Below are 20000 nucleotides of genomic sequence, written 5' to 3'. Positions count from 1 at the left end.
CGAGTGAAGGAGCTAGAGAAGGAGCGAGTGAAGGAGCGAGTGAAGGAGCTGGAGAAAGAGCTAGTGAAGGAGGTAGAGAAGGAGCTAGTGAAGGAGCGAGTGAAGGAGCTAGAGAAGGAGCGAGTGAAGGAGCGAGTGAAGGAGCTGGAGAAGGAGCGAGTGAAGGAGCTAGAGAAGGAGTGAGTGAAGGAGCTAGAGAAGGAGCTGGAGAAGGAGCTAGAGAAGGAGCGAGTGAAGGAGGTAGAGAAGGAGTGAGTGAAGGAGCTAGAGAAGGAGCTAGAGAAGGAGCTGGAGAAGGAGTTAGAGAAGGAGCGAGTGAAGGAGCTGGAGAAGGAGCTAGTGAAGGAGGTAGAGAAGGAGCGAGTGAAGGAGCTGGAGAAGGAGCGAGTGAAGGAGCGAGTGAAGGAGCTAGAGAAGGAGCGAGTGAAGGAGCGAGTGAAGGAGCTGGAGAAGGAGCGAGTGAAGGAGCGAGTGAAGGAGCTAGAGAAGGAGCGAGTGAAGGAGCTAGAGAAGGAGCGAGTGAAGGAGCGAGTGAGCGAGTGGAGCGAGTGAAGGAGCTGGAGAAGAGCTAGTGAAGGAGAGTAGAGAAGGAGCTAGTGAAGGAGCGAGTGAGGAGTAGAGAAGGAGCTAGAGAAGGAGCGAGTGAAGGAGGAGTGAGAAGGAGCGAGTGAAGGAGCTGGAGAAGGAGCGAGTGAAGGAGCTAGAGAAGGAGTGAGTGAAGGAGCTAGAGAAGGAGCTGGAGAAGGAGCTAGAGAAGGAGCGAGTGAAGGAGGTAGAGAAGGAGTGAGTGAAGGAGGAGCTAGAGAAGGAGCTAGAGAGAAGGAGCTGGAGAAGGAGCTAGTGAAGGAGGTAGAGAAGGAGCGAGTGAAGGAGCTGAGGAGGAGTGAAGGAAGCGAGTGAAGGAGCGAGTGAAGGAGCTAGAGAAGGAGCGAGTGAAGGAGCGAGTGAAGGAGCGAGTGAAGGAGCGAGTGAAGGAGCGAGTGAAGGAGCTGGAGAAGGAGCGAGTGAAGGAGCGAGTGAAGGAGCGAGTGAAGGAGCTGGAGAAGGAGCGAGTGAAGGAGCTAGAGAAGGAGCGAGTGAAGGAGCTGGAGAAAGAGCTAGTGAAGGAGGTAGAGAAGGAGCGAGTGAAGGAGCGAGTGAAGGAGCGAGTGAAGGAGTGAAGGAGCGAGTGAAGGAGCGAGTGAAGCGAGCGAAGGAGCTGGAGAAGGAGCGAGTGAAGGAGCTAGAGAAGGAGCGAGTGAAGGAGCTAGAGAAGGAGCTGGAGAAAGAGCTAGTGAAGGAGGTAGAGAAGGAGCTAGTGAAGGAGCGAGTGAAGGAGCTAGAGAAGGAGCGAGTGAAGGAGCTGGAGAAGGAGCTGGAGAAGGAGCGAGTGAAGGAGCTAGAGAAGGAGCGAGAGTGAAGGAGCTAGAGAAGGAGCGAGTGAAGGAGCTAGTGAAGGAGAGTGGAGAAAGAGCTAGTGAAGGAGTAGAGAGGAGAGAAGGAGCTGAGGAGTGAAGGAGCGAGTGAAGGAGCTGAGAAGGAGAGTGAAGGAGCGAGTGAAGGAGCTAGAGAAGGAGCGAGTGAAGGAGCGAGTGAAGGAGCTAGAGAAGGAGCGAGTGAAGGAGCGAGTGAAGGAGCTAGAGAAGGAGCGAGTGAAGGAGCTAGAGAAGGAGCGAGTGAAGGAGCGAGTGAAGGAGCTAGAGAAGGAGCGAGTGAAGGAGCGAGTGAAGGAGCTGGAGAAGGAGCGAGTGAAGGAGCTAGAGAAGGAGTGAGTGAAGGAGCTAGAGAAGGAGTGAGTGAAGGAGCTAGAGAAGGAGCTGGAGAAGGAGCTAGAGAAGGAGCGAGTGAAGGAGGTAGAGAAGGAGTGAGTGAAGGAGCTAGAGAAGGAGCTAGAGAAGGAGCTGGAGAAGGAGTTAGAGAAGGAGCGAGTGAAGGAGCTGGAGAAGGAGCTAGTGAAGGAGGTAGAGAAGGAGCGAGTGAAGGAGCGAGTGAAGGAGCTGGAGAAGGAGCGAGTGAAGGAGCGAGTGAAGGAGCGAGTGAAGGAGCTGGAGAAGGAGCTGGAGAAGGAGCGAGTGAAGGAGCGAGTGAAAGGAGCTGGAAGGAGCTGAGAAGGAGCGAGTGAGGAGCGAGTGAAGGAGCTAGAGAAGGAGCGAGTGAAGGAGCTAGAGGAGCGAGTGAAGGAGCTAGAGAAGGAGCTAGAGAAGGAGCTAGAGAAGAGAAGTGAAGGAGGTAGAGAAGGAGTGAGTGAAGGAGCTAGAGAAGGAGCTAGAGAAGGAGCTGGAGAAGGAGTTAGAGAAGGAGCGAGTGAAGGAGCGAGTGAAGGAGCTGGAGAAGGAGCTAGTGAAGGAGGTAGAGAAGGAGCTAGAGAAGGAGCTAGAGAAGGAGCGAGAGAAGGAGCTAGTGAAGGAGCTAGAGAAGGAGCTAGAGAAGGAGCGAGAGAAGGAGCTAGAGAAGGAGCTAGTGAAAGGAGCGAGAAGGAGCTGGAGAAGGAGCGAGTGAAGGAGCGAGCGAGAGAAGGAGCGAGAGAAGGAGCTAGTGAAGGAGCTAGTGAAGGAGGTAGAGAAGGAGCTAGAGAAGGAGCTAGAGAGCTAGAGAAGGAGAGAAGGAGCGAGAGAAGGAGCTGGAAGAAGAGCGAGTGAAGGAGCGAGAGAAGGAGCGAGGAGAGAGAAGGAGCTAGTGAAGGAGCTAGTGAAGGAGCTAGTGAAGGAGCTAGTGAAGGAGCTAGTGAAGGAGCTAGTGAAGGAGTAGTGAAGGAGTAAAGACCACTGAAGTCTTCACCTCTGTCTATTCGTTCAGTTGGGGTGAAAGGTTTGTCTGTTAATATTATTCTGTAAGTGTCTGGTCCTTTTGTATATAAATGTCAGTATTTTAGGCCGTATCTGACTGGTTGTTGCGCCCGGACGCACAGGGATTTAAGGGGAGAAGGACGCGCGCGCGGACACGCACATGTGTGACATCACACATGTGTGCGTGTCCGCGCGCACACATGTGTGATGTCACACATGTGCGAGTGTCAGGAGCTGTCAGTGCCGTGGAGCCACGCTGTTTGCAATAATATCGCTGTACCACTTGTGGATTACTGCGCTTCCATTCACGCGGGATTTACTACTTCGCCACGTGAGCTCCTGGATCGTGCGTCAAAGCCAGAGCGCGGGTAAACTTCTGGGACATTTTGGGGACAACTGAAGTTGCTCGGGACCGTAAACCGTGACCGTAAAGGGTGATGGATTTATATCGAACTGTTTCTTTATTGTTTTGTTGCACTGGAGTTTGGGTTTTGGGTTTGTGTTTGTGTTTGTGTTTTGTGTTTGGGTGTTGTGTGTTGTGTGGCCGTATTCGTGTGTCCGGCAATGCCAATAAAAGTCGGATAGGCCAACAGCATTTCCTTTTTTGTGTGTCTTTGTTTCACTCCCGCTGATAGGAATGGATCCTCCCGCGACCTAAAACATTTGCGTTGTAGCTTTTCTCTTGTCGAGAACAGGTGATTTGTTACAAAGGAGCGAGTGAAGGAGCGAGTGAAGGAGGTAGAGAATGAGGTAGAGAAGGAGGTAGAGAAGGAGCGAGTGAAGGAGCTAAACAGACTTGAGTGTGAGCGGCGTGGCCTCTCCACAGATCTGACCCGGAGCCGCTGCGTCTGGTTGCCGTGGAGATGTTAAGTGGTGTATTTGTTGTTTTGTGTTTCCAGGACGATTCTGCTCAGTGTCATTTCACTTCTGAACGAACCCAACACCTTCTCCCCCGCCAACGTGGACGCCTCCGTCATGTTCAGGAAGTGGAGGGACAGCAAGGGCAAGGAGAAGGAGTACGCCGAGATCATCAGGTAAAATACTGCAATACTGCAGTACAAGTACTACAAATACTACACACGACAGACAGCAAGGGCAAGGAGAAGGAGTACGCCGAGATCATCAGGTAAATACTGCAATACTGCAGTACAAGTACTACAAATACTACACACGACAGACAGCAAGGGCAAGGAGAAGGAGTACGCCGAGATCATCAGGTAAAATACTGCAATACTGCAGTACAAGTACTACAAATACTACACACGACAGACAGAGAAGGAGTACGCCGAGATCATCAGGTAAAATACTGCAATACTGCAGTACAAGTACTACAAATACTACACACGACAGACAGAGAAGGAGTACGCCGAGATCATCAGGTAAATACTGCAATACTGCAGTACAAGTACTACAAATACTACACACGACAGACAGAGAAGGAGTACGCCGAGATCATCAGGTAAAATACTGCAATACTGCAGTACAAGTACTACAAATACTACACACGACAGACAGAGAAGGAGTACGCCGAGATCATCAGGTAAAATACTGCAATACTGCAGTACAAGTACTACAAATACTACACACGACAGACAGAGAAGGAGTACGCCGAGATCATCAGGTAAAATACTGCAATACTGCAGTACAAGTACTACAAATACTACACACGACAGACAGACAGAGAAGGAGTACGCCGAGATCATCAGGTAAATACTGCAATACTGCAGTACAAGTACTACAAATACTACACACGACAGACAGAGAAGGAGTACGCCGAGATCATCAGGTAAAATACTGCAATACTGCAGTACAAGTACTACAAATACTACACACGACAGACAGCAAGGGCAAGGAGAAGGAGTACGCCGAGATCATCAGGTAAAATACTACAATACTGCAGTACAAGTACTACAAAAATACTACACACGACAGACAGAGAAGGAGTACGCCGAGATCATCAGGTAAAATACTACAATACTGCAGTACAAGTACTACAAATACTACACACGACAGACAGAGAAGGAGTACGCCGAGATCATCAGGTAAAATACTGCAATACTGCAGTACAAGTACTACAAATACTACACACGACAGACAGAGAAGGAGTACGCCGAGATCATCAGGTAAAATACTGCAATACTGCAGTACAAGTACTACAAATACTACACACGACAGACAGAGAAGGAGTACGCCGAGATCATCAGGTAAAATACTGCAATACTGCAGTACAAGTACTACAAATACTACACACGACAGACAGCAAGGGCAAGGAGAAGGAGTACGCCGAGATCATCAGGTAAAATACTACAATACTGCAGTACAAGTACTACAAATACTACACACGACAGACAGAGAAGGAGTACGCCGAGATCATCAGGTAAAATACTGCAATACTGCAGTACAAGTACTACAAATACTACACACGACAGACAGAGAAGGAGTACGCCGAGATCATCAGGTAAAATACTGCAATACTGCAGTACAAGTACTACAAATACTACACACGACAGACAGAGAAGGAGTACGCCGAGATCATCAGGTAAAATACTGCAATACTGCAGTACAAGTACTACAAATACTACACACGACAGACAGAGAAGGAGTACGCCGAGATCATCAGGTAAAATACTGCAGTACAAGTACTACAAATACTACACACAACAGACAGAGAAGGAGTACGCCGAGATCATCAGGTAAAATACTGCAATACTGCAGTACAAGTACTACAAATACTACACACGACAGACAGAGAAGGAGTACGCCGAGATCATCAGGTAAAATACTGCAGTACAAGTACTACAAATACTACACACGACAGACAGAGAAGGAGTACGCCGAGATCATCAGGTAAAATACTGCAATACTGCAGTACAAGTACTACAAATACTACACACGACAGACAGAGAAGGAGTACGCCGAGATCATCAGGTAAAATACTGCAAATACTGCAGTACAAGTACTACAAATACTACACACGACAGACAGAGAAGGAGTACGCCGAGATCATCAGGTAAAATACTACAATACTGCAGTACTACAATACAAATACTACACATGAGAGACAGCAAAGGGAAGGAGAAGGAGTACGCTGAGATTATCAGGCAAAATACTACAGTACTAATGCTACAAGTACTGCAGTACTACACACAAGTACTGCATCTGAGAGACAGTAAAGGGAAAGGCGTATATAGAGATCATCAGGTAAAATACTACAATACAAATACTACAAGTACTGCAACACTACACACGAGAGACAGCAAGGGCAAGGAGAAGGAGTACGCCGAGATCATCATGTAAAATACTACAATACTGCAGTACTAATACTACAAATACTACATCTGAGGGACAGCAAAGGGAAAGAGAAGATGTACACAGAGATCGTCAGTCAAAATACTACAGTACTGCAGTACTACTACTACAAGTACTACAATACTACACATGACAGACAAGAAAGGGAAACAGAAGGAGTACACCAAGATCATCAGGTAAAATACTACAGTACAAATACTACAAGTACTGCAATACTACACACAACAGACAGCAAAGGCAAAGAGAAGGTTTACATGAGATCATCAGGTAAAATACTGCAACACTACAATACTACTAATACAAGTACTACAATACTGAACAAGACAGACAATAAAGGGAAAGAGAAGGAGTACACAGAGATCATCAGGTAAAATACTGCAGTACTACAGTACAAATACTACAAATACTACACACGAGAGACCGAGAAGGAGTACGCCAAGCTCATCAGGTAAAATACTGCAGTACAAATACTACAAATACTACAAATACTACACATGAGAGACAGCAAAGGGAAAGAAGAGTACGCAGAGGTAAAATACTGCAATACTGCTACTACATATACTGTAATACTAACAGAAGTACTGCATCTAAGAGAGAGTAAAGGGAAGGATGCCAAGATCATCAGGTAAAATACTACAATACTGCAGTACTAATACTACAAATACTACAAATACTACACATGAGAGACAGCAAAGGGAAAGAAGAGTACGCAGAGGTAAAATACTGCAATACTGCTACTACATATACTGTAATACTAACAGAAGTACTGCATCTGAGAGACAGTAAAGGGAAGGAGAAAGAGTACACCAAAATAATCAGGTAAAATACTGCAGTACTACTACTACAAATACTGCAATACTACACACGAGAGACAGCGAAGGGAAGGAGAAGGAGCATGCAGACACGATCAGGTAAAATACTGCAGTACTACGACTACAGTACTGCAGTACTACACATGAGTATTACATCTGAGGGACGGCAGAGGGAAGGACAAAGAGTACACAGAGATCATCAGGTAAAATACTACAGTACAAATACTACAAGTACTGCATCTGTGAGACAGTGAAGGGTCGGGGGGTCAGGGCTCTGCCGGTGTTTACTCTGACCCTCTCTTCTTCTTCTTCCTCTTCTTCTTCTCCTCCTCGTCATCTTCGCGGGCAGGAAGCAGGTGCTGTCCACGGCCGCCGACGCCGACCGCGACGGGGTCAAAGTGCCCCGGACTCTGGCGGAGTACTGCATCCAAACCCGGATGCCCTCCCAGGACTCCAGCTCGGACCTGCTCTACGACGACCTCTACGACGACATGGAGGAGAGCGAGGAGGACGAGAGCGAAGGAGAGAGCGTCGGAGGAGCCCACGGAGGAGGACGAGTCTACGAAGACCAGGACGACTCGGGCAACGAGGACTCGTGATAGACAGAGGAGAGAGGAGGAGGAGGAGAGGAGAGAAGGAGGGAAGGAAGGGGACAGAGGGAGGAGACTAGGGAGGAGGACGAGTCTACGAAGATCAGGACGACTCGGGGGAATGAGGACTCGTGATGGAGAGAGAGAGGAGAGGAGAGAGGGAAGGAGACAGGGAGGAGAGGAGAGAAGGAGGGAAGGGGACAGAGGGAGGAGACTAGGGAGGAGGACGAGTCTACGAAGACCAGGACGACTCGGGCAACGAGGACTCGTGATAGACAGAGGAGAGAGGAGGAGGAGGAGAGGAGAGGAGAGAAGGAGGGAGGGAAGGGGACAGAGGGAGGAGACTAGGGAGGAGGACGAGTCTACGAAGATCAGGACGACTCGGGGGAACGAGGACTCGTGATAGACAGAGGACCAGGGAGAGGAGGAGAGAAGGAGAGGAGAGAGGGAGAGGAGGCGAGGAGAGGAGGAGGGAAGAGAGGGAGAGGAGGCGAGGAGAGAAGGAGGGAAGGGGACAGAGGGAGGAGCCCAGGGAGGAGGGCGAGTCTACGAAGACCAGGACGACTCGGGGGAACGAGGACTCGTGATAGACAGAGGACGAGGGAAGGAGGGAGAGAGGAGGAGAGAGGGAGTGTGGGAGGAGAGAGGGCGTGAGAAGGAGGGAAGGGAACAGAGGGAGGAGAGAGCGTGGGAGGAGCCCACGGAGGAGGACGAGTCTACGAAGATCAGGACGACGTTGAAAACAAAGACTCGCGAGAGACAGAGGAGGAGAGGAGAGAGGGAGAACGAGGAGAGAGGGAATAGAGAGGGAGGAGAAGGAGAGAGTGGTTGGAGGACGAGTCTGGGAACGATAGAGGGAGAGAAGGAGAGGAGAGGAGAGAGTGGGAGGAGGACGAGTCTACGAAGATCAGGACGACTCTGGGAAGGATGGAGAGAGGAAGAGAGAAAAGGAGAGGAGGAGGAGGAGTGAGGAGGTCATGCAGATTATTTAGTGAGAGGAGAGATCTGTTACTGAGAGAAGAGGAGGAGAAAAAGAGGAGAGGAGACGAGGAGGAGGAGGAAGAGAAGAAGAAGAGGAGGAGAGAGAGAGAGAGAAACACGTCTTTCTTCATCATCAGCTCGTGTTTCACTGGAGTTTCAGTTTCTGTGGAATCTTCACCGTTTGCCTTAAAGTCTGGAGCGCCCCCTGGTGTCTGCCGCCGTCTCACACCTCCACCTTTAAACAAAACACCGCACCACCTCCTTCTTCTTCTTTCTTTTTTCTTTTTACACGTTTTTTTTTTCGCCGCTGGGACACAGAACTCCTCCGAACACGACAAAAAGAACCGTTTTATTTTCATTTCGGCTCCACAGAATCACGCGTCGTGGTGAAGAGTTTGGTTTAAATGAAAAGACTCTTCCTCCTCTTCTTCTTCTTCCTCCTCTTCTTCTTCAGCTCTGTCTCGCGTTTTACTCTGGCGGGTCAAACGTACTTTCTGTTGTTTTATTTTGGCGAGGCTTCGGGGCAGTTCAAACCGTGGACTCAGATCGGTCGGATTTACCTCGATGTCGTTTCACCAAAATGTTCGAAAACGACTTTACGCTTTTTGTTTTCAGAGTTTTCAAAGTCGCTGCTTTACAACTGGTGGGAGCCGAAGAGCTGTTCACAGACGCCGTGTCACGCAGGGTTTATTTTTATTTTATTTTTCTCACATGTTCTAACGCCGTCGCTTCTTCAAAAACGTGTCTGTACGAGGCTCCGCCCACAAGCGACGTGATTATGAACACAGCTTTTCCAAAACCATAAGAGGAACGTGTTGATCTGTGACGAGTTACAGTGAACGTCTGAAGCTGCCGATACGATAAATACCTCGATACTTACGATACGTTTTTCGATACAGCACACTTTCGATTCAAAATGATTCGATACGATACACAGATGTCTCACTTCACAGAACAATCATTTTGTCAATTCTGGTCTAAAACCACCTGGTCTAAACCAGGTCTAAACCTGGTCTAAACCTGGTCTTAAACTGGTCTAAACCTGGTCTTAAACTGGTCTAAACCAGGTCTAAACCTGGTCTAAAACTGGTCTAAACCTGGTCTAAACCTGGTCTTAAACTGGTCTAAACCAGGTCTAAAGCTGGTCTTAAACTGGTCTAAACCAGGTCTAAACCAGGTCTAAACCTGGTCTAAAACTGGTCTAAACCAGGTCTAAACTAGGTCTAAACCTGGTCTTAAACTGGTCTTAAACTGGTCTAAACCTGGTCTAAACCTGGTCTAAACCTAAACCTGGTCTAAACCTGGTCTAAACCTGGTCTAAACCTGGTCTCGTGGGAATAATCTCAAATTTTCACTGAATGTTTAGAACCAGATGAAGATTTGATCTGTACCGTAAATTCGGGACTATAAGCCGCTCCTTTTTTCCCCTCACACTTTGAACCCTGCGGCGAAAACGATGCGGCGAATACGCGGATTCTTTGTTTGGCACATCGTCCGTTCATATTTACGGTCTACGCTTTGGCAATATAGCGGATCTGCGACGGTCTGAGTGCAGAAAACTCGTGAGAGACGCAGCGTGAAGTTCACCACGGTTTTCTTGACCCACCAGTTGTTAAATCAGTGATGTCGTGTTTCCGTAGATTTTTTCCTGTTTTTTTTTTTTCTTTGGTTTGAACAGTTTTTTTTGTTTTGTTTTGTTTTTTGTTTTTCTGCCGGTTACTGATGTTTGTGACTCTGTTCGAGCGACACCGGGACTGTGGGGCGACACCGGGACTGTGAGGCGCCACCGGGACTGTGGGGCGCCGCTTCAACCACATCTTCACATCAAACCTCCTGGACTCTTTGGAGAGACCTGGAAATATGAAATATGAAAAAAAAAAACACCCCAGGAAAGACTGAAGCTCCGTGTGCGAGCCTCTGGGCGTCGGGGAAATCTTCACTTTCACTTTTGGACGTTTTAACGCCAAAATAAAAGACGTTTCGTTTCGATGGAAGATCCGTAGGAGCAGAGCTGCATGACTGACTTTTGAACCGCTGCAGATCCGTGGACGTAACCTCGTGTGTTTCTCGCCTTTCGAGAGTTAAAAAAAAAAAAAAATCCTCTTGTTTTTGAATTTGTGGGTTTGTGTCACGAGCTGAAACGTCACTTCCTTCAGAATAAAAGCCTCACGCGGATGTAGCCATCGTCACACAAATTTAACATTTATATATTTTGTTCGTTTTTCTTCCATCTCTGTCACTTAGAAAGGAATATTTCAAAATAAAAGACTAAAAAATCATGTTTGGAATAAATGCACCACATTTTTCAGAATAAAATGCCCATATTATCAAACCAGGACTAAACCCGGACTAAACCCGGACTAAACCAGGACTAAACCAGGACTAAACCAGGACTAAACCAGGACTAAACCAGGTCTCGTCTGTTGCAGGTTTGGAGGTTTTTGGACGTTCTCTCTTTACATAGTTTTTCATAAATATTGAAAAGGAAAGAACCGTTTATTGACACAAAAATCTGCACATTGAGACATTTTTATTTATTTTTTCATTTATTAGGATTAAACATCTTTGTCCTTCGTCTGAAAACTGAAACACTCATCTGAGAATCGTCCAGATCAGAAGATCCAGACGACAGAGAGCAGCTGTGCACCAAGTAAAACTAAACCAGGACTGAACCAGGACTAAACCAGGACTGAACCAGGACTGAACCAGGACTGAACCAGGACTGAACCAGGACTGAACAAGGACTGAACCAGGACTGAACCAGGACTGAACCAGGACTGAACAGGACTGAACAGGACTGAACCAGGACTAAAACCAGGACTAAACCAGAGACTAAACCAGGACTAAACCAGGACTGAACAAGGACTAAACCAGGACTGAACCAGGACTAAAACCAGGACTAAACCAGGACTAAACCAGGACTGAACCAGGACTGAACAAGGACTAAACCAGGACTAAACCAGGACTGAACCAGGACTAAACCAGGACTGAACAAGGACTAAACCAGAACTAAACCAGGTCTAAACCAGGTCTAATCAAGGACTAAAACCAGGACTGAACCAGGACTGAACCCAGTGTAAACCTGGTCTCATTTCTCGGTCTGTGGGTCTGGTTCTGGAGGTTCTGGTGGGTCTCAGTCGGTCTGGTTCTGGAGGTTCTGGTGGGTCTCAGTCGGTCTGGTTCTGGTGGGTCTCAGTTGGTCTGGTTCTGGTGGTTCTGGTGGGTCTGGTTCTGGAGGTTCTGGTGGGTCTCAGTCGGTCTGGTTCTGGAGGTTCTGGTGGGTCTCAGTTGGTCTGGTTCTGGGGTTCTGGTTCTGGAGGTTCTGGTGGGGTCTCAGTCGGTTCTGGTTCTGGAGGTTCTGGTGGGTCTCAGTCGGTCTGGTTCTGGAGGTTCTGGTGGGTCTCAGTCGGTCTGGTTCTGGTGGGTCTGGTGGGTCTCAGTCGGTCTGGTTCTGGAGGTTCTGGTGGGTCTCAGTCGGTCTGGTTCTGGAGGTTCTGGTGGGTCTCAGTCGGTCTGGTTCTGGAGGTTCTGGTGGGTCAGGTGCTGGTGCGCCGCCCGCAGTGAGTCCTGGAGGTCCTGGTATCGGGCGAGGGCACAGGCCCGGTCCAGCCCGGCCCAGCAGAAGTCCCTGTGTTCGGAGGAGAGGGTGACGGGCGTGTTCGGGTCGCGCAGCTCCGCCAGCCAGTACAGAACCTCCTTGTTCTTCCCGCGGACCTGGTACCGAAGAGTCCGGACGAAATCCCGGACCACGGACAGATGGTCCAGACCCAGACCCGCCTCCTCCTGCGTCTCCCTCAGCGCCGTCGTCAGGTCGTCCTCCCCCGGGTCCACGTGTCCTGCACATCACCAGAACCAGAACCAGAACCGGGTCAAACACACGAGACAACAGAACCAGAACCGGGTCAAACACACGAGACACAACAGAACCAGAACAGAACCAGAACCGGGTCAAACACACGAGACACAACAGAACCACAACAGAACCAGAACCGGGTCAAACACACGAGACACAACAGAACCAGAACCGGGTCACAGGGGACATCATGGATTAGACTAAAAATCTAATTTAGTTCTAAACCAGGACCCAGTCAGTGTGAGTACCTCTAGGTGTGAGTACCTGTCGGGGTGAGTACCCTGTCGGTGTGAGTAACCTGTCGGGGTGAGTACCTGTCGGGGTGAGTACCTGTCGGGGTGAGTACCCTGTCGGGGTGAGTACCTGTCGGTGTGAGTACCTGTCGGGGTGAGTACCCTGTCGGGTGAGTACCTGTCGGGGTGAGTACCCCTGTCGGGGTGAGTACCTGTCGGTGAGTACCTGTCGGGGTGAGTACCTGTCGGGGTGAGTACCCTGTCGGGGTGAGTACCCTGTCGGGGTGAGTACCTGTCGGGGTGAGTACCTGTCGGGGTGAGTACCCTGTCGGGGTGAGTACCCTGTCGGGGTGAGTACCTGTCGGGGTGAGTACCTGTCGGGGTGAGTACCCGGTGTACCTGTCGGGTGAGTACCCTGTCGGGGTGAGTACCTGTCGGGGTGAGTACCTGTCGGGGTGAGTACCCTGTCGGGGTGAGTACCCTGTCGGGGTGAGTACCTTTAGGTGGGGTCCAGTGATGTTCTCCGTACGACGTTTGCAGAAGCAGAAACTCGATGTTTTCAGGAGGAAGTCGCCTGAAGATGATGAAGCCACAGGCCCTGAGCGCCATCGACTCGACTCAGCACGACTTGACTGGACACGACTGGACTCAGCACGACTCGACTGGACACGACTGGACTCAGCGCGACTCGACTGGACACCACTGGACTCAGCACGACTCGACTGGACTCAGCCACAGAAACACAAACATCAGAGCATCTCCATGGAGACGAACAGGACAGAACCTCCAGAGGAAAATTACAGAGTGAAGCTTTAAGAATTTACACAGACGCCTCAACAACAACAATAAAACCAGGACTAAACCAGGACTAAACCAGGTCTAAACCAGGACTGAAGCAGGACTAAACCAGGTCTAAACCAGGACTAAACGAGGACTGAACCAGGTCTAAACCAGGACTAAACCAGGACTGAACCAGGACTAAACCAGGACTAAACCAGGACTAAACCAGGACTGAACCAGGACTAAACCAGGGACTAAACCAGGACTAAACCAGGTCTAAACCAGGTCTAAACCAGGACTGAACCAGGACTGAACCAGGACTAAACCAGGACTAAACCAGGACTAAACCAGGACTAAACCAGGACTAAACCAGGACTAAACCAGGACTAAACCAGGACTAAACCAGGTCTAAACCAGGACTAAACCAGGTCTAAACCAGGACTAAACCAGGACTGAACCAGGACTGAACCAGGTCTAAACCAGGTCTAAACCAGGTCTAAACCAGGTCTAAACCAGGTCTAAACCAGGACTAAACCAGGTCTAAACCAGGTCTAAACCAGGTCTAAACCAGGACTAAAACCAGGTCTAAACCAGGACTAAACCAGGTCTAAACCAGGACTGAACCAGGACTGAACCAGGACTGAACCAGGACTAAACCAGGACTAAACCAGGACTGAACCAGGACTAAACCAGGTCTGAACCAGGACTGAATCAGGACTAAACCAGAACTAAACCAGGTCTGAACCAGGACTGAACCAGGACTAAACCAGGACTAAACCAGGTCTAAACCAGGACTGAACCAGGACTGAACCAGGACTGAACCAGGACTAAACCAGGACTGAACCAGGTCTGAACCAGGACTAAACCAGGTCTGAACCAGGACTGAATCAGGACTAAACCAGAACTAAACCAGGTCTGAACCAGGACTGAACCAGGACTGAACCAGGACTAAACCAGGACTAAACCAGGACTGAACCAGGACTAAACAGGACTAAACCAGGTCTGAACCAGGACTGAACCAGGACTGAACCAGGACTAAACCAGGACTAAACCAGGTCTGAACCAGGACTGAACCAGGACTAAACCAGGACTAAACCAAGACTGAACCAGGACTAAACCAGGACTGAACCAGGACTGAACCAGGACTAAACCAGGACTGAACCAGGACTGAACCAGGACTAAAACCAGGACTAAACCAGGACTAAACCAGGACTAAACCAGGACTGAACCAGGACTGAACCAGGACTAAACCAGGACTAAACCAGGACTAAACCAGGACTGAACCAGGACTGAACCAGGACTAAACCAGGACTAAACCAGGTCTGAACCAGGACTGAACCAGGACTAAACCAGGACTAAACCAGGTCTGAACCAGGACTGAAACCAGGACTAAACCAGGACTGAACCAGGACTAAACCAGGACTAAACCAGGTCTGAACCAGGACTGAACCAGGACTGAACCAGGACTGAACCAGGACTAAACCAGGACTGAACCAGGACTAAACCAGGACTAAACCAGGTCTGAACCAGGACTGAACCAGGACTGAACCAGGACTAAACCAGGACTGAACCAGGACTAAACCAGGACTGAACCAGGACTGAACCAGGACTGAACCAGACTGAACCAGGAACCAGGACTAAACCAGGGACTAAACCAGGACTGAACCAGGACTAAACCAGGACTAAACCAGGTCTGAACCAGGACTGAACCAGGACTGAACCAGGACTGAACCAGGACTAAAACCAGGACTGAACCAGGACTGAAACCAGGACTGAACAGGACTGAACCAGGACTGAACCAGGACTAAACCAGGACTAAACCAGGTCTAAACCAGGACTAAACCGGTAAACGCGCTTTAAATACAAGAATCCCTTTTTTTTTATGAATAATCTGCTCGTTTAACTCGCTCGGAAACCCGCCCGCGCTCCCCGTGGACAAGAACATTTATATATTTAAGTTTTATTCATTGTCATTTCGTAAAAAAATCTTTTCTAAATCAAAATCTGAAACTTACGCGTTTGCCGGAGCGCACTCGAACTCCGTCCCACCGGAAACAAACCTGAAACAACAGTTCCCCCCAACGCAAAATTTTTTTTTTTTTTTTATATTTTATTTTAGTAATAATTTTTTATTTCTTTTGCAGATTTTCAGATACAAACACAAACGGCACCATATAAAAGTAAACAGTTCACCTGAAAATAAAATAAATGAATAAAAAGCGGCATCAGCATTTTCCCTCAACTTATCTTCTCGCAGAATCTCGCGAGAGTGGCTGTTAACGGAGAAGAGCGATATTATTTTTTTCCAAGTTATTATTATTGTTGTTGTTATTATTATTATTTATTTATTTTTTATTTAGCATATTTTCAGATACAAACAAAAACGTCGCCTTATAAAAGTAAACAGTTCACCTGAAAATAAAATAAATGCATAAAAAACACAACAGTGGATAAAAACATATTCACATAATATAAAATGAGCAATTTCAAAGTTGTAATTTAATGGGAAAAAAAAATAATTCAAAAAGGACAGAAGAAAACCAGATTTTTTTTTTTTTCTGGACCCAATGAGCAAACAAAACGTTTTGGGTCGTTCTTCGAGTGTGTTATGTTTGGTTTAATCTTTAAAAAAAAAAAAAAAAAAGTCAATAAAATGTTTACTTAAAATGAAAAAATTGTTGATACCAAATTCTGTGTTTTTTTTTTAGTTTAGTTTTTTGTTTTTTTTTAGAACTTTAAAACTTCAGACACACTTTTTATTTGTAATGAAATAACAAATAAAAAGTTGTGTTGTGTAGTTCTGTTGTATAGTTGTGTTATGTTGTATAGTTGTGTTGTGTTGTATAGTTGTGTTGTGTTGTATAGTTGTGTTGTGTTATATAGTTGTGTTTTTTTTTTTAATTATTATTATTATTTTATTTTTTTATTATCATTTTTTTAAAATAATTTATTAAAACACCAAATTTGATTTTTATTTTCTTGTGATTAAATCGACAAACTGAACTCTCCTGGACTGAAGCCACGACTGAAAATCAAATCTATTTATTTTTTTTATTATTATATTTTTTTTAGAACTTTTAAACTTCACACACACTTTTTATTTATAATGAAACACAAATATTACTTTGTATTTATTTGTTTATATCAGTGTAAATACTCGTCTGTATTTCCCCGCAGAGGTATAATACTCCCTCCTCTTGTTCTTTTGGGGCCTGGTCTCTGCCCCTCGTGGTCCTGATAAGACTCGTGTCTCATATCTCCAACGGTCCAGTGTTTGGTTTGGAGATAAACTTCAGAACCGAGTCGAGTCGGAGACGAAGACGAAACGACGTCGACGACGACGCTTCAGGGTAAAAAAAAAAAAAAAAAAAATCTACTTTTCATTTTTTATTTTAAATCTGCAAAAACGTTTGAGTCAATTTTTTTGTGTCGGATTTTTAAAGTCCAAATGTGTTCCTCTGTTCTTCTGTGTTGGACTAAACCAGAACTAAACCAGGACTAAACCAGGACTAAACCAGAACTAAACCAGGACTAAACCAGGACTAAACCAAGACTGAACCGGACTAAACCGGACTAAACCGGACTAAACCAGGACTAAACCAGGACTAAACCAGGACTAAACCAGGACTAAACCAGGACTAAACCAGGACTAAACCAAGACTGAACCAGGACTAAACCAGGACTGAATCAAGACTAAACCAGGACTGAACCAGGACTAAAACAGGACTAAAACAGAACTAAACCAGGACTAAAACAGAACTGAACCAGTCCTGTTTTAGTCCTGGTTTAGTCTTGGGTTTTGTTTTTATTTTGAAAAACAAATGAATGACTGACACACAGATTCGATGAGTCAACGCAGAAATAAACTTCAGACTTTTCTTGGTTTGGTTTTGTTTCTGTGGAGATTTAAAAAAAAAAAAAAAAAAAAGGTTTAACACAACAATCCCAAACTGTTTTTGTTTTGTCTGAAAATTTGTTTTTATTTTATTTATTTATTTATTTTTTGTTTGTTTGTTTTTTTGTTTTTATTTTTATTTATTTTTTTGTTTGTTTTGTTTGTTTTTGTCTTTTGTTTTTGCTTTGTCTGAATTTTTATTTTTTAATTTTATTTAGTTTTTTGTTTGTTTTAGTTTTTTTTGTTTTTGAATTTTTGTTTTTGAATTTTGTTCTGGAATTTCTCTGGAACACAGTTTGACATCACACACACACACACACACACACACACACACACACACACACACACACACACACACACACACACACACACACACACACACACACACACACATACGCACACACACACACACACAGGCCACGTACCAGCTCAGGTCTGTGGAGAGGCGAGCCCACGCACAGAACACAGAGTCTGAGGGATTTTTGAGCCACGTCACTTCAGATTTAGGCCACGTTTATTCCTCAGGGTCTGTGTGTGTGTGTGTGTGTGTGTGTGTGTGTGTGTGTGTGTGTGTGTGTGTGTGTGTGTGTGTGTGTCTGTGTGTGTGTGTGTGTGTGTCTGTGTGTGTGTGTCTGTGCTGTTCTCTTCTTCACGTTTGAGGCTGGAGAGTCTGAAAATCCATGTTTTCACTCACCCCCTATCCCCGCCCCCTCCTCTGGGACAGAAAAGTCGAGTTCAAACACGACACGAAAAGATTTAACAACAAGAAAAACACAAACAAAAAAACAAATCTGCAGCTCGATACAGTGAAACATCTGTTTAGTCCTGGTTTAGTCCTGGTTCAGTCCTGGTTTAGTCCTGGTTCAGTCCTGGTTTAGTCCTGGTTTAGTCCTGGTTTAGTTCTGGTTTAGTCTGGTTTAGTCCTGGTTTCTGGTTTAGTCCTGGTTTAGTCCTGGTTTAGTCCTGGTTTAGTCTGGTTTAGACCTGGTTTAGTCCTGGTTTAGTCCTGGTTTAGTCCTGGTTTACCTGGTTTAAGTCCTGGTTTAGTCCTGGTTTAGTCCTGGTTTAGTCCTGGTTTAGTCCTGGTTTAGTCCTGGTTTAGTCCTGGTTTAGACCTGGTTTAGTCCTGGTTTAGTCCTGGTTTAGTCCTGGTTTAGACCTGGTTTAGTCCTGGTTTAGTCTGGTTTGTCCTGGTTTAGTCCTGGTTTAGTCCTGGTTTAGAGTTTCTGGTTTAGTCCTGGTTTAGTTCTGGTTTAGTCCTGTCCTGGTTTAGTCCTGGTTTAGACCTGGTTTAGTCCTGGTTTAGTCCTGGTTTAGTTTTCTGGTTTAGTCCTGGTTTAGTCCTGGTTTAGACCTGGTTTTCCTGGTTCAGTCCTGGTTCAGTCCTGGTTCAGTCCTGGTTTAATCCTGATTTAGTCCTGGTTTAGTTCTGGTTTAGTCCTGGTTTAGACCTGGTTTAGTCCTGGTTCAGTCCTGGTTTTAGTCCTGGTTTAGTCCTGGTTTAGTTCTGGTTTAGTCCTGGTTTAGACCTGGTTTATTTCTGGTTTAGTCCTGGTTTAGACCTGGTTTAGTCCTGGTTTAGTCCTGGTTTAGTCCTGGTTTAGTCCTGGTTAAGTCCTGGTTCAGTCCTGGTTCAGTCCTGGTTTAATCCTGATTTAGTCCTGGTTTAGTTCTGGTTTAGTCCTGGTTTAGACCTGGTTCAGTCTTGGTTCAGTCCTGGTTTAGTCCTGGTTCTGACGGTGTTCTTGTGTCGTGTAGAGTCATGTCTGTGGAGGGCGAGCAGCTTCACTTCGTGGGGACAAAGGAGGATCTGGTGTCGGCGCAGAAAACCGTCGTGAGTCTGGACGGACGAGACGTTCTCATCGTTCACCACCAGGGGGAGTTCTACGCCATCGACTGCTACTGCTACCGTCAGTGAGCTACAGACGCACAACAGACACAACAGACGCACACTACAGACGCACAACAGAGCACAACAGACACTACAGACGCACAACAGACGCACAACTGACGCACAACAGACACTACAGACGCACAACTACACTGACGCACAACAGACACTACAGACGCAACTGACGACACACACGCACAACAGACACTACAAGACGCACAACTGAGCACAACAGACACTAACAGACACACAACATGCACACAGATCACAACAGACACTACAGACACACAACAGACGCACAACAAACACTACAGACGCACACACAACACAACAGACAACACGCACAACAGACGCACAACAGACACTACAGACGCACAACTGACGCACAACAGACACACAACAGACACTACAGACGCACAACTGACGCACAACAGACACACAACAGACACTAGAGAGCACAGAGATGCACACACATACAGACGCACAACAGATGCACAACAGACACTACAGATGCACAACAGACGCACAACACAACAGACACTACAGACGCACAGACGCACAACAGACGCACGACAGATGCACAACAGACACTACAGACGCACAACAGACGCACAACAGACACTACAGACGCACAACTGATGCACAACAGACGCACAACTGACTCACAACAGACACACAACTGACGCACAACAGACGCACAACTGACACTACAGACGCACAACAGACACTACAGATGCACAACTGATGCACAACAGACACTACAGACGCACAACTGACACTACAGACGCACAAGTGATGCACAACAGACACTACAGACACACAACAGACACTACAGATGCACAACTGACGCACAACAGACACTACAGACGCACAACAGACACACAACTGACG

The 20000-nt window shown here is 46.8% G+C and overlaps 3 protein-coding genes and 1 long non-coding RNA gene across 8 annotated transcripts in view; 3 read left to right on the top strand and 1 right to left on the bottom strand.

Annotated features, from left to right (window-relative positions):
* The window catches only part of ube2r2 (ubiquitin-conjugating enzyme E2R 2), a 27722-nt gene extending 18289 nt beyond the window's left edge, over window positions 1–9433 (top strand). Inside the window, exons 5-6 of the mRNA XM_020932008.2 lie at window positions 3665–3799; window positions 7236–9433. Coding sequence (XP_020787667.1) covers window positions 3665–3799; window positions 7236–7485 — 385 coding nt within the window. The 3' untranslated portion in view covers window positions 7486–9433. The remainder of the gene's footprint in view (window positions 1–3664; window positions 3800–7235) is intronic.
* A 2170-nt stretch (window positions 9434–11603) lies between these two features.
* On the top strand, window positions 11604–11885 carry LOC129411076 (uncharacterized). Its single transcript, XR_008633140.1, has 3 exons — window positions 11604–11661; window positions 11695–11753; window positions 11847–11885. It is a non-coding gene; the product is annotated as an uncharacterized LOC129411076 (long non-coding RNA).
* nudt2 (nudix (nucleoside diphosphate linked moiety X)-type motif 2) lies at window positions 11813–15385 on the bottom strand. 5 transcript variants are annotated; one of them, XM_055160887.1, is made up of 4 exons: window positions 15339–15364; window positions 13263–13327; window positions 13041–13217; window positions 11813–12293 (listed from the first exon to the last, which is right to left on the bottom strand). In XM_055160887.1, the coding sequence occupies exons 3-4, from the start codon at window positions 13150–13152 to the stop codon at window positions 11962–11964; spliced, it is 444 nt and encodes a 147-aa protein (XP_055016862.1). In that variant the 5' UTR covers window positions 13153–13217; window positions 13263–13327; window positions 15339–15364; the 3' UTR covers window positions 11813–11961. The 5 variants fall into 5 exon arrangements, with proteins under 5 accessions (XP_055016862.1, XP_055016863.1, XP_020787672.1 ...); XM_055160888.1 differs by lacking the exon at window positions 13263–13327 and having other exon boundaries at window positions 13041–13220; window positions 15339–15385; XM_020932013.2 differs by having other exon boundaries at window positions 13041–13265; window positions 15339–15381.
* A 1108-nt stretch (window positions 15386–16493) lies between these two features.
* rfesd (Rieske (Fe-S) domain containing) overlaps window positions 16494–20000 on the top strand; it is a 4977-nt gene continuing 1470 nt past the window's right edge. Inside the window, exons 1-2 of the mRNA XM_055160889.1 lie at window positions 16494–16673; window positions 18977–19128. Of these exons, the coding sequence (XP_055016864.1) occupies window positions 18981–19128 (148 nt within the window). The 5' untranslated portion in view covers window positions 16494–16673; window positions 18977–18980. The remainder of the gene's footprint in view (window positions 16674–18976; window positions 19129–20000) is intronic.

This window comes from Boleophthalmus pectinirostris, unplaced genomic scaffold (assembly GCF_026225935.1).
Source record: "Boleophthalmus pectinirostris isolate CB_2022bp ecotype Guang Dong unplaced genomic scaffold, ASM2622593v1 HiC_scaffold_3, whole genome shotgun sequence".
NCBI classification, from domain to species: Eukaryota; Metazoa; Chordata; class Actinopteri; order Gobiiformes; family Gobiidae; genus Boleophthalmus; species Boleophthalmus pectinirostris.
This window is presented reverse-complemented; position numbering and strand designations above follow the sequence as displayed.

Coding starts and splice junctions, on each gene's coding strand:
- nudt2 (XM_055160888.1), bottom strand. CDS start 13,152: ATGGCGCTCAGGGCCTGTGGCTTCATCATCTTCAGGCGACTTCCTCCT. Junction 12,294..13,040: donor TCACTGGACCCCACCTAAAG/GTACTCACCCCG, acceptor GGTGATGTGCAG/GACACGTGGACCCGGGGGAG.